Consider the following 14,707-nt stretch of genomic DNA (forward strand, 5'->3'; position numbering starts at 1 on the left):
TTCCCACCCTGAAGCATGGAGGAGGAGGTGTGATGGTATGGGGGTGCTTTGCTGGTGACACTGTTGGGGATTTATTCAAAATTGAAGGCATACTGAACCAGCATGGATACCACAGCATCTTGCAGCGGCATGCTAGTCCATCCGGTTTGCGTTTAGTTGGACCATCATTTATTTTTCAATAGGACAATGACCCCAAACACACCTCCAGGCTGTGTAAGGGCTATTTGACCAAGAAGGAGAGTGATGGGGTGCTACGCCAGATGACCTGGCCTCCACAGTCACCAGACCTGAACCTAATCGAGATGGTTTGGGGTGAGCTGGACCGAAGAGTGAAGGCAAAAGGGCCAACAAGTGCTAAGCATCTCTGGGAACTCCTTCAAGATTGTTGGAAGATCATTTCCGGTGACTACCACTTGAAGCTCATCAAGAGAATGCCAAGAGTGTGCAAAGCAGTCATCAAAGCAAAAGGTGGCTACTTTGAAGAACCTAGAATATAAGACATATTTTCAGTTGTTTCACACTTTTTTGTTAAGTATATAATTCCACATGTGTTAATTCATAGTTTTGATGCCTTCAGTGTGAATGTACAATTTTCATAGTCATGAAAATACAGAAAAATCTTTAAATGAGAAGGTGTGTCCAAACTTTTGGTCTGTACTGTATATACAGTGGGGGAAATAAGTATTTGTAAGTTTGCCCACTGACAAAGACATGAACAGTCTATGATTTTAAGGGTAGGTTAATTTTAACATTGAGAGATAGAATATCCAAAAAGAAATCAAGAAAATCACATTGTATAAATTAGATACATTTATTTGCATTTTGCAGTGAGAAATAAGTATTTGATTCCTCTGGCAAACAACACTTAATACTTGGTGACAAAACCCTTGTTGACAAGCACAGCAGTCAGACGTTGTTTGTAGTTGATGGTGAGGGTTGTGCACATGTCAGGAGGAGTTTTGGTCCACTCCTCTTTGCAGATCGCCTCTAAATCATTCAGATTTTGAGGCCGTCGCTTGGCAACTCGAAGCTTCAACTTCCTCCATAAGTTTTCTATGGGATTAAGGTCTGGAGACTGGCTAGGCCACTCCATGACCTTACTCTGCTTCTTTTCGAGCCACTCCTTTGTTGCCCTGGCTGTATGTTTTGGGTCATTGTCTTGCTGGAAGACCAAGCCATGACCCATCTTCAATGCTCTTACTGAGGGAAGGAAGTTGTTGGCCAAAATCTCACGATAAATGACCCCATCCATCTTCCCTACAGTACGGTGCAGTCGTCTTGTCCCCTTTGCATAAAAGCACCCCCAAAGTATAATGTTTCCCCCACCATGCTTCACGATTGGGACGATGTTCTTAGGGTTGTACTCATCCTTCTTCTTCCTCCAAACTTGGCGAGTTGAGTTAATGCCAAAGAGCTCAATTTTTGTCTTATCTGACCACAGCACCTTCTCCCAATAACTCACAGAATCATCCAAGTGTTCATTGGCAAACTTCAGACGAGCCTGCACATGTGCCTTCTTGAGCAGGGGGACCTTGCGGCCACTTCAGGATTTTAAACCTTTAAGGCGTAATGTGTTACCAATGGTTTTCTTGGTGTCTGTGGTCCCAGCTGCCTGGAGATCATTAACAAGTTCCCCCCGTGTAGTTTTAGGCTGATTTCTCACCTTCCTCATGATCAAGGATGCCCCACAAGGTGAGATTTTGCATGGTACCGCAGATCGATGTCGATTGACAGTCATTTTGTATTTCTTCCATTTTCTTACTATTGCACCAACAGTTGTCTCCTTCTCACCCAGCGTCTTACTTATGGTTTTGTAGCCCATTCCAGCTTTGTGCAGGTCTATGATCTTGTCCCTGACATCCTTAGAAAGCTCTTTGGTCTTGCCCATGTTGTGGAGGTTAGAGTCAGACTGATTAATTGAGTCTGTGGACAGGAGTCTTTTATACAGGTGACTATGTAAGACAGCTCTCTTTAATGCAGGTAATGAGTTGATTAGGAGCGTCTAACTGTGAGCCAGAACTCATAATGGTTTGTAGGGGATCAAATACTTATTTCTCACTGCAAAATGCAACATTTTTTTTCTAATTTATACAATGTGATTTTCTTGATTTTTTTTGGGGGATATTCTATCTCTCAATGTTGAAATTAACCTACCCTTAAAATTTTAGACTGTTCATGTCTTTATCAATGGACAAACTTACAAAAACAGTAAGGGATCAAATAGGTATTTCCCCCACTGTATATATTTATATATATATAATATATATATATATATATATATGTAGAAATATATATAATAAGAAATCAAATGATCACATGTTGTATTCCCCTAGAGGGGACAGAAAAAAAAATAAAGGGTCATAATAAAAAAAGGCTTTCATAAATGTGAAAATAAATTAAAGAAGCACACAAAAAAAAAATAGAAATTCTGTATTGACGCTCAAAAGTCTGATTTATCAATGTATTAAATGAATGAATCGATAAGGTAAACGGCGTAAAAAAAATTGCTTCACCTCTTCCGAAAATGCAATAAAAAGCAATCAAAACATCATATGTATCCCCAAATTTTATCATTAATGCCATTGACAGAAAATAAAAAAAAAAAACCTTTACAAGTTTGTTATTGCTTTAATCATACAGTCCTAAGGAATCGTGATGCCGGGTTATTTTTACTGAACACTAAACGCATTGAAAAACAAATCCCAAAAAAAGATTGCATTTTTCAATCTTTTTACATTTGTAATTTTTTTCCCCCCATTTTTCGGTGCATTGAACATTAGAAGTGAATGGTCTTATTCAGAATCATGACTCATCCCGCAAAAAAAAACAAACCCCAAGCCCTCGCACGGCTATGGGAACGGAAAAATAACAAAAAAAAGTTAGGACTCTTAGAAGAAGGGAAGAAAAAAAAAAAAAAGAGAATGTAAAAACGAAAAATAGCCGCGTCCATTAAAAGGTTCGGCTGTCTGGCCCTTTAATTCATTAAATGCCGCATATTCCACTAGTATTTCACAGTCCCGCCGCGCTCGCAGCTCGCTCAGCCCGGCGTTCAGTGAAAAATCTGGACTTGTCTAAACGGGTTCAATCATCCTCAGACTCCGGGCCAAGAAACATTATTTACAGCCGACAGAATGTGATTGTAAAGCCCCCCGAGCTTAATGCACCTGTCACCATGACTTAAAGTACAACTCTCCAGTGGCTCCAGTCCCCTTTATATCATTAGAATTAATCGGGACTAATTAGACATCCGAATATACAAGGTAAAAGAAAAACTGTAAAAAAACAAAAACAATTCGTCCTTGTTGCCCATAGCAACCAATTAGTAACTGATTAGAAAATTAGATGAAATCTTGTTGCCCATAGCAACCGATCAGTAATCACAATATCAGACAAGTCTGGTTGCTAAGTAGCTGCTGATTTATTTTCTAATGAGAAATTGTGTTGCCCATAGCAACCAGATTATGAAATCTGGTTGCTAAGTAGTCATAGATTGGTTGCTATGGATAAAGAGAGACCCTTAAAGCAACCAGATTTCATCTCCCATTTTTTTAAATAGTTACTGATCGTTTACATGGGCATCAAAGTTCCCCAAAAATACGAGATGAAAGCTGGTTGCTATGGAGAATCTCATTGCTCATAGCAACCGATCAGTAACTACTTGAAAAAATATGAGCTGAAATCTGGTTGCTAAGTAGCTACTGATCGGTCGCATAATAGGATTCCCCATAGCAACCAGATTTAATTTTTTATTTTCTATGGGAAATTTGTTGCCCATAACCACCGATCAGTAACTACTTAAAAAATACCATAGGAAATCTGGTTGCGATGGGGAATCTTATTGACCATAGCAACCACTTGGGAACCAGATTTCATCTCATACTTTTTAAGTTGTTGCTGATAGGTTGCTATGGGCATTGAGATTTTCCATAGCAACCAGATTTAATCTTTTTTCTAAAATAAAAATATGAGATGAAATCTGGTTGCTAAGTATCTACTGAGCGGTCGCATAATAGGATTCCCCATAGCAACCAGATTTAATCTTTTTTTTTTCTATGGGAAACCTCATCACCCATAGCAACCGATCTGTAATTACTTAAATAATATGAGATAAAATCTGGTTGCTATGAAACCTCATCACAACCGATCTGTAACTACTTAAAAAAATACTAGATGAAATCTGGTTGTTATGGGGAATCTTATTGACCATAGCAACCAATCAGTAACCACTTAGCAACCAGAGTTCATCTCATACTTTTTAAGTTGTTACTGATCAGCTGCTATGGGCAATATAATTCCCCATAGTAACCAGATTTAATCTCCTTTTTTCTATGGGAAATCTCCATTGCCCATAGCTACCGATCTGTAACTACTTATCCAAATTCTGTATCTTTTTAGTTACAGGGGGATATTGGTGAAAATGTTTTTTTATTTTTTGTTTTTGAGGTCAGAGCTGGTGCCGGGTTTCGGCGAGATAAGAAGGGAGGAAGATGCTCGGCACAATGGAGTCTTTGTTTCCACTAAGATGCAAAGATGGCACCGGACAGCGCTAACTCTGACCCAGAAGGGGCGAATCATTAGTTTTATTAAAGGGATATAGTCTGGAAAGACTTACGGGTCCCTCCTAGACAAAAGAAAGGTGACCAAGAGGGTCTCCTGGTTTGGAGGACCTGAGCTGTCCATGCATTATACAGCCAGCTGGTGTAATGCTTTGTTTCTCCTGCGGAGGTGCTGCAGAGGAATTGAACACCTGCAACAATAGATTACATCCTGGGATCTGTAAAAAATCGGGAGACCCCTTTGTCTAAATTGGTAAATTATATTAAATGATCCACATTTTTTTTTCTTGTTTTTTTCCCAGACATTTACTAAAGAGTGAACTTGGCTCGTTTATTACGGATTACTTTCAGGTAAGTCGGTGCGGTCGTCGTGTACAGACCTGCTGGGTTTTACCCCGTAATCGTACGGCAGCGGCAGTCGTCTCACCGCAGCCGTGATGAATCACGCGGAGACATTGTTGTGTGTCTCACTTTTCATGGATACTAGTAAACTTAAAATCATGAGTTTTTAGGACGACACTTAAGTGACAAGATTATGGAGGCAGGGATTTTTGCAGTTTCGGCTAAAAATGGCTGATAACAGAGAACAACAGACTGACGATTACAGTAGATAAATGCAACTTACAACTTTCCACCTGAAACAGCGCCACTCGGGCCCATTGGCAATATGTGGTATTGCAGCTTAACCTCATTTACATCAAGTGAGTGATAATACCACGTTCAGCTCATGAAGGTATTTCTGGGGTAAAAAAAAAGTAGAATTTATTTTTATAAATCTATACATTCCCAATAGAAAGGACTTTGTACTTCTCCTTCATGATTTGGCTCCAAAATCTTTTACAAACTTAAGGTGAAGGTATGCTTCCAGGCTTAAAGTGGATCTGTTAAAAAAAAAAATAAAAAAAAATTGTCATTAGAAAAATTGCATACATTATTAAATAGATCTCACACCTGATGAGGCTGGTGTGCTTACTCTGAAAATTCATGTTCAGAATGACTGTGTAATCCTGATATTAAAATGAGCATTTTATGAGTCCAGCTAAATAGTAATAGAGGTCAAGAGTCCAATGTATTCAGTCTCCGCCCAGCCAGGCCGACTGACAGCTAATTAAACTACGTCCACCCAACCTGACTGACAGCTGCAGCTTGTACTGAGCAGTGTGAGCTCTGCGGATAGGAGGGGCATTTCAGGAGCTGTAAATCAGGCTAGGTTGGTAAATTATTAGTTTGGGCAGTTATGGCTGCAGTATTAACAAATATAATGATTTTGTTAGATTTATTTAAATTACGTCATGGGAAAAGGGAGGGGATTTGAGACTGGAAATGTCGTGACAACATTGATTTGAATAGGGGGCGGATGTGCAGTACCCGGCCACTATAGAGTTGACGGAGCTGTGCTCTTCAGCTCCGCAACTGAGCACTTCTGGTCGCCGCCAACAGCGGGGACAGCTGTCGCACCCCCCACCTATGAAACATTGATGACTTCTCCTAATATTAAAGTAGTGGACAACCTCTTTAATCATTATTGATAATTATTTATTTCATTAAGTTATGTGTGTTTTTTTTGATAACCCGTTGAACTTCATTAAAGTGAACGTGTCATCATTATATTACCTAATGTTTAAATCAGGGTTTTGTGTCTTTAAATATTATTACATTTATTTATTTTTTTTTTGCATCGCTTTCTGTATAAACATCAGACATCTTAAAATTTTCAGACTGAGCACTGGGGCTTTATTAGACTCCACACGTACATTAGCAACAATGTACAGACTTTGCCCCTATATCTATTATTGATGCATCTAATGAACGTGTGCAAAGGTGATTGTGAAGGCAGGGGGAGAAGGTGAGCTGTGACATTGTGTATTGTGAATGGTGGATCCTGTGTTATCTACTGTATATAGAGGCGTTATCAGTCATTATACAGCAGGAGGAGGTGATCTGTGACATCACCTATTGTGAATGGTGGATCCTGTGTTATCTACTGTATATAGAGGTGTTATCAGTCATTGTACAGGAGGAGGAGGTGAGCTGTGATATCACCTATTGTGAATGGTGGATCCTGTGTTATCTGCTGTATATAGAGGTGTTATCAGTCATTGTACAGGAGGAGGAGGTGAGCTGTGACATCACCTATTGTGAATGGTGGATCCTGTGTTATCTGCTGTATATAGAGGTGTTATCAGTCATTATACAGGAGGGGGTGAGCTGTGATATCACCTATTGTGAATGGTGGATCCTGTGTTAGCTACTGTATATAGAGGTGTTATCAGTCATTATACAGTAGGAGGAGGTGAGCTGTGACATCACCTATTGTGAATGGTGGATCCTGTGTTATCTGCTGTATATAGAGGTGTTATCAGTCATTATACAGGAGGAGGAGGTGATCTGTGATATCACCTATTGTGAATGGTGGATCCTGTGTTATCTACTGTATATAGAGGTGTTATCAGTCATTGTACAGGAGGAGGAGGAGGTGAACTGTGACATCACCTATTGTGAATGGTGGATCCTGTGTTAGCTACTGTATATAGAGGTGTTATCAGTCATTGTACAGGAGGAGGAGGAGGTGAGCTGTGACATCACCCATTGTGAATGGTGGATCCTGTGTTAGCTACTGTATATAGAGGTGTTATCAGTCATTGTACAGGAGGAGGAGGAGGTGAACTGTGACATCACCTATTGTGAATGGTGGATCCTGTGTTAGCTACTGTATATAGAGGTGTTATCAGTCATTGTACAGGAGGAGGAGGTGAACTGTGACATCACCTATTGTGAATGGTGGATTCTGTGTTATCAGCTGTATATAGAGGTATTATCAGTTATTATAATCCTATCTCTGATGATAATGAGTCTACTGAAAACTCTTCCTAAAAGGACATGAAGTACAAGTCTAAAAAAGCCCCAGTGGCCACTGTGAAAATAGCAAGATTACTAATCTTGGCAAATTTTTATTTATTTATTGTTTTGTATCAGAAAAAAAAACCATAAACACAAAAACCTGATTTAACCAATGGGTCATTTTCTGACGACACTTTCCCTTTAAGCCCAGCAGGTGACTGTGCTTGTCCTGGTTTAGTCGGGACTTCTCCGCTCATTTCTCTGTTGAAGATGAAACTGCTCTTTGTGTTTGTAGAATCAGCTGCTCTCGAAGGGTTTGGCCTTCATGGAGGAGAAAGTCAAACTGTACGAAGGTGAGAGACACACTGACACCGGCGGGAGAGCGGACGCTGTGCGACGGCTGCACGGACATTCGCAGCACTTTACCACATTGACACCTACTCTGACCCGCAAGACCCAAGGTGCCATCAGTGCAGATGTCAGACATTACTGTGCTGAGATAAGGAAATGCAACCAGATTGTAGCTGACGCTTCATTTCTGGAAATCAAAAAAAAACGTGTGTGATTTTATCCGTGACTTCTTGGCTGGTGTCTACTTTAGAGCTGTAAAAAAATAAAAATAAATAACAAAATCACAAGTTAATCGCAGACGGAGGGGAAATACATTCAGTCTATGTGCAATTAAAAGTCCAGCTGGTTTGTATTTTTTGGGGTGACCCTCGTGTGGCAGTTGCGTTGTGTCTCTATACTATGAGATCTCCCGGTCGCGCCACCAATGTTACAGCGTAGCGCCAGTATATAGTGAATGGAACGGTTGGATCCTTTATACGTTTATTTATTCTTAGGTGAGAACCGCGTCTTGATTCTTTCCGAATTGTGGGATCATTTCTTCACGGAAATCCTGCCAACCCTCCAGGCGATATTTTATCCCGTCCAGGTATTACTCCATATTTGTCTGTATAGTGAGCACCCTTATCATAGAACTTGGTTCATGATAGAAATAAAGGACATAGACACCTTCAAGGACTTTGAGTGCATTCATTTTGGCTAAAAAAAAAAAAATTGTACTTTTTTACAAGCTCTTCACCTTGTTGGCTGCAGAATGAGTTAATTAAGAATCCATCAGTAAGCTCATTTTGTTTGTTTGTTTTTTAAGTCTCTTCTGAGCTCATTTATGGCCACAGACCACATCAACAATGAGATAAACTTTTGATGTGGTCATAAACCACCCCAGAGGAGCTCAGAAAAAGACAGATGAAAAAGCTACAAACTCCCAGTAAGAAAGAGCTCACTGTTAGTATCTCAGTTAGCTCATTCTGCAGCGAGCAATGGACAATGAAATCAAAAGCCAAATGGTGCAAGATATTTCCTGAAGTCCGGAAATCATTTTTAATCCAATATGCACATATTTAAGAAAAAAAAATGTCCTTAAAGATGTTTATATCCTTTAAAGTGAAACTGCTTGTTTCAGGAGAACTTGCAGCAGAATTTCTGTGTCTGTCTCTAGCTCCTCTCCTTTCCGTAGAACTTTATGAGCACCAACTGTCATCTCGTATGTCAGTAATGGGAAAATCTGCATTCACTGAAAACACATTTTACCTATGAATTAGGTAAAATCAATCTTCAGTGATTGCAGATTTTGTCATTGCTGAGATAGGAGATGACAGTTGGTGCTCATAAAGTTCTACAGAGAAGGAAGGAGCTAGAGAGTAAATGATCAGTCCAGGAGGAGAAGGAAGGAGATTTCTCTGATAAGATATATTACAAAGTTTCTTATTTTCATGTATATTATTTATTTATTTTCAATTTATGGGAAAAACAAACAAACAAACAATTAAAACGATGGTTACTCTTTAAAGTTCAGCTCGCTCGTTACCTCCAGCCATTTCCACCTTGCCTTCATTACTTTCCCTACATATAAACGTCCTGGTTATTAATTAACATTCAATCCTATTCTTCCTAATAGCTTTTCACATCCTCTAATGAATTAATGATTAGCGGCTGCAACATCCAGAAGGGTAACAACGTCCCAATGTGGGTGCATGAAAAAAATAACTTTAGGGCACATTCCCATGTTGCGGGGAGAGAACTTCCAGCACTGCAGATTTTAATTCTGCGCATGTCATAGGACTGCGGATTCAACCCTTTGAAGTGTAAAGCGTCTTTGTTTTTGGCCTCCATTGTCTTATTATGGTTCATCTTTTCATGGCTTCTACTCTTCCACTAGGGAGCGCTCCTGTGCTCATGTCTTTCTCTATATTGCAGGGCCAGGAGCTTACTATTCGGCAGATTGCTCTCCTCGGCTTCAGGGACTCTGTTCTCTTAAAAGTGAACCTGGACTCTGCGCTGCCGTTAATGAAGTCGCCGACGCCACCTCCCATCCTGCAGATGCTGCTGGTCCTTCAGGTGGGAAAAGTCGGGAAAACTTTTATCAGTTTCTTCCCATATTGTATGTGATTCGTCTGCCTTTTTGTATATAAAGCACTTTATGTGTCAACAACAAATGGAAGGAAATAACTTCTTACCTACTTCCTAGTATTGATACCAGCAGGTTACAAGAACGACTGCTGTAGGCGACTCCAACAACAAACTTTACAGAGCTCACAAAACTGCAATGAAACCGGAGTCTACATTTCTGGCTAGGATACAGTTATGACCCCGTCCAGGCATGTAATGTAAATTGTTTTATAATCATGTATTATATTCCAGAGCTGCACTCACTATTCTGCTGGTGCAGTCACTGTGCACATACATTACATTACTGATCCTGAGTTACATCCTGTATTATACTCCAGAGCTGCACTCACTATTCTGCTGGTGCAGTCACTGTGTACATACATAACATTACTGATCCTGAGTTACATCCTGTATTATACTCCAGAGCTGCACTCACTATTCTGCTGGTGCAGTCACTGTGTACATACATTACATTACTGATCCTGAGTTACATCCTGTATTATATTCCAGAGCTGCACTCACTATTCTGCTGGTGCAGTCACTGTGTAAATACATTACATTACTGATCCTGTACTGATCCTGGGTTACCTCCTGTATTATACCCCAGAGCTGCATTCACTATTCTGCTGGTGCAGTCACTGTGTAAATACATTACATTACTGATCCTGTACTGATCCTGGGTTACCTCCTGTATTATACCCCAGAGCTACACTCACTATTCTGCTGGTGTAGTCACTGTGTACATACATTACATTACTGATCCTGAGTTACATCCTGTATTATACTCCAGAGCTGCACTCACTATTCTGCTGGTGCAGTCACTGTGTACGTACATTACATTACTGATCCTGAGTTACATCCTGTATTATACTCCAGAGCTGCACTAACTATTCTGCAGGTGGAGTCACTGTGTACATACATTACATTACTGATCCTGAGTTATATCCTGTATTATACTCCAGAGCTGCACTCACTATTCTGCTGGTGCAGTCACTGTGTACATACATTACATTACTGATCCTGAGTTACATCCTGTATTATACTCCAGAGCTGCACTAACTATTCTGCAGGTGGAGTCACTGTGTACATACATTACATTACTGATCCTGAGTTATATCCTGTATTATACTCCAGAGCTGCACTCACTATTCTGCTGGTGCAGTCACTGTGTACATATATTACATTACTGATCCTGAGTTATATCCTGTATTATACTCCAGAGCTGCACTCACTATTCTGCTGGTGCAGTCACTGTGTACATACATTACATTACTGATCCTGAGTTACATCCTGTATTATACTCCAGAGCTGCACTCACTATTCTGCTGGTGCAGTCACTGTGTACATACATTACATTACTGATCCTGAGTTACATCCTGTATTATACTCCAGAGCTGCACTCACTATTCTGCTGGTGCAGTCACTGTGTACATACATTACATTACTGATCCTGTACTGATCCTGAGTTATATCCTGTATTATACTCCAGAGCTGCACTCACTATTCTGCTTGTGCAGTCACTGTGTACATACATTACATTACTGATCCTGTACTGATCCTGAGTTATATCCTGTATTATACTCCAGAGCTGCACTCACTATTCTGCTGGTGCAGTCACTGTGTACATACATTACATTACTGATCCTGAGTTACATCCTGTATTATACTCCAGAGCTGCACTCACTATTCTGCTTGTGCAGTCACTGTGTACATACATTACATTACTGATCCTGTACTGATCCTGAGTTATATCCTGTATTATACTCCAGAGCTGCACTCACTATTCTGCTGGTGCAGTCACTGTGTACATACATTACATTACTGATCCTGAGTTATATCCTGTATTATACTCCAGAGCTGCACTCACTATTCTGCTGGTGCAGTCACTGTGTACATACATTACATTACTGATCCTGAGTTGCATCCTGTATTATACTCCAGAGCTGCACTCACTATTCTGCTGGTGCAGTCACTGTGTACATACATTACATTACTGATCCTGAGTTACATCCTGTATTATACTCCAGGGCTGCACTCACTATTCTGCTGATGCAGTCACTGTGTACATATATTACATTACTGATCCTGAGATACATCCTGTACTATATTCCAGAGCTGCACTCACTATTCTGCTGGTGCAGTCACTGTGCACATACATTACATTACTGATCCTGAGTTACATCCTGTATTATACTCCAGGGCTGCACTCACTATTCTGCTGGTACAGTCACTGTGTACATACATTACATTACTGATCCTGTACTGATCCTGAGTTACATCCTGTACTATATTCCAGAGCTGCACTCACTATTCTGCTGGTGCAGTCACGGTGTACATACATTACAATACTGATCCTGTACTGATCCTGAGTTACATCCTGTATTATACCCCAGAGCTGCACTCACTATTCTTCTGGTGCAGTCACTGTGTACATACATTACATTACTGATCCTGAGTTACATCCTGTATTATACTCCAGAGCTGCACTCACTATTCTGCTGGTACAGTCACTGTGTACATACACTACATTACTGATCCTGTACTGATCCTGAGTTACATCCTGTATTATACCCCAGAGCTGCACTCACTATTCTGCTGGTGCAGTCACTGTGTACTTACATTACATTACTGATCCTGTACTGATCCTGAGTTACATCCTGTATTATACTCCAGAGCTGCACTCACTATTCTGCTGGTGCAGTCACTGTGTACATACATTACATTACTGATCCTGAGTTACATCCTGTATTATACTCCAGAGCTGCACTCACTATTCTGCTGGTGGAGTCACTGTGTACATACAGTACATTACTGATCCTGAGTTACATCCTGTATTATACTCCAGAGCTGCACTCACTATTCTGCTGATGCAGTCACTGTGTACATACATTACATTACTGATCCTGTACTGATCCTGAGTTACATCCTGTATTATACTCCAGAGCTGCACTCACTATTCTGCTGGTGCAGTTACTGTGTACATACATTACATTACTGATCCTGAGTTACATCCTGTATTATACTCCAGAGCTGCACTCACTATTCTGCTTGTGCAGTCACTGTGTACATACATTACAGTACTGATCCTGAGTTATATCCTGTATTATACTCCAGAGCTGCACTCACTATTCTGCTTGTGCAGTCACTGTGTACATACATTACATTACTGATCCTGAGTTATATCCTGTATTATACTCCAGAGCTGCACTCACTATTCTGCTGGTGCAGTCACTGTGTACATACATTACATTACTGATCCTGAGTTGCATCCTGTATTATACTCCAGAGCTGCACTCACTATTCTGCTGGTGCAGTCACTGTGTACATACATTACATTACTGATCCTGAGTTACATCCTGTATTATACTCCAGGGCTGCACTCACTATTCTGCTGATGCAGTCACTGTGTACATACATTACATTACTGATCCTGAGATACATCCTGTACTATATTCCAGAGCTGCACTCACTATTCTGCTGGTGCAGTCACGGTGTACATACATTACATTACTGATCCTGAGTTACATCCTGTATTATACTCCAGGGCTGCACTCACTATTCTGCTGGTACAGTCACTGTGTACATACATTACATTACTGATCCTGTACTGATCCTGAGTTACATCCTGTATTATACCCCAGAGCTGCACTCACTATTCTGCTGGTGCAGTCACGGTGTACATACATTACAATACTGATCCTGTACTGATCCTGAGTTACATCCTGTATTATACCCCAGAGCTGCACTCACTATTCTTCTGGTGCAGTCACTGTGTACATACATTACATTACTGATCCTGAGTTACATCCTATATTATACTCCAGAGCTGCACTCACTATTCTGCTGGTGCAGTCACTGTGTACATACATTACATTACTGATCCTGCGTTACATCCTGTATTATACTCCAGAGCTGCACTCACTATTCTGCTGGTGCAGTCACTGTGCACATACATTACATTACTGATCCTGAGTTACATCCTGTATTATACTCCAGGGCTGCACTCACTATTCTGCTGGTGCAGTCACTGTGTACATACATTACCTTACTGATCCTGAGTTACATCCTGTACTATATTCCAGAGCTGCACTCACTATTCTGCTGGTGCAGTCACTGTGTACATACATTACTGATCCTGAGTTATATCCTGTATTATACCCCAGAGCTGCACTCACTATTCTTCTGGTGCAGTCACTGTGTACATACATTACATTACTGATCCTGAGTTACATCCTATATTATACTCCAGAGCTGCACTCACTATTCTGCTGGTGCAGTCACTGTGTACATACATTACATTACTGATCCTGAGTTACATCCTGTATTATACTCCAGAGCTGCACTCACTATTCTGCTGGTGCTGTCACTGTGCACATACATTACATTACTGATCCTGAGTTACATCCTGTATTATACTCCAGGGCTGCACTCACTATTCTGCTGGTGCAGTCACTGTGTACATACATTACCTTACTGATCCTGAGTTACATCCTGTACTATATTCCAGAGCTGCACTCACTATTCTGCTGGTGCAATCACTGTGTACATACATTACCTTACTGATCCTGAGTTACATCCTGTACTATATTCCAGAGCTGCACTCACTATTCTGCTGGTGAAGTCACTGTGTACTTACATTACGTTACTGATCCTGAGTTACATCCTGTATTATACCCCAGAGCTGCACTCACTATTCTGCTGGTGCAGTCACTGTGTACTTACATTACATTACTGATCCTGTACTGATCCTGAGTTACATCCTGTATTATACTCCAGAGCTGCACTCACTATTCTGCTGGTGGAGTCACTATGTACATACATTACATTACTGATCCTGTACTGATCCTGAGTTA

General features: G+C 40.5%; 1 protein-coding gene across 2 annotated transcripts in view; it reads left to right on the forward strand.

Annotated features, from left to right (window-relative positions):
* The window catches only part of PRR5L (proline rich 5 like), a 56,091-nt gene that overhangs the window by 23,143 nt on the left and 18,241 nt on the right, over positions 1-14,707 (forward strand). For both annotated transcript variants that reach the window (XM_073658141.1, XM_073658142.1), the window contains exons 4-7: positions 4,859-4,907; positions 7,693-7,750; positions 8,243-8,334; positions 9,663-9,803. In XM_073658141.1, coding sequence (XP_073514242.1) covers positions 4,859-4,907; positions 7,693-7,750; positions 8,243-8,334; positions 9,663-9,803 — 340 coding nt within the window. The remainder of the gene's footprint in view (positions 1-4,858; positions 4,908-7,692; positions 7,751-8,242; positions 8,335-9,662; positions 9,804-14,707) is intronic.

Source organism: Phyllobates terribilis, unplaced genomic scaffold (genome assembly GCF_046119375.1).
Source record: "Phyllobates terribilis strain yellow unplaced genomic scaffold, ASM4611937v1 Scaffold_13__5_contigs__length_258822181, whole genome shotgun sequence".
In the NCBI taxonomy this organism is placed as follows: Eukaryota; Metazoa; Chordata; class Amphibia; order Anura; family Dendrobatidae; genus Phyllobates; species Phyllobates terribilis.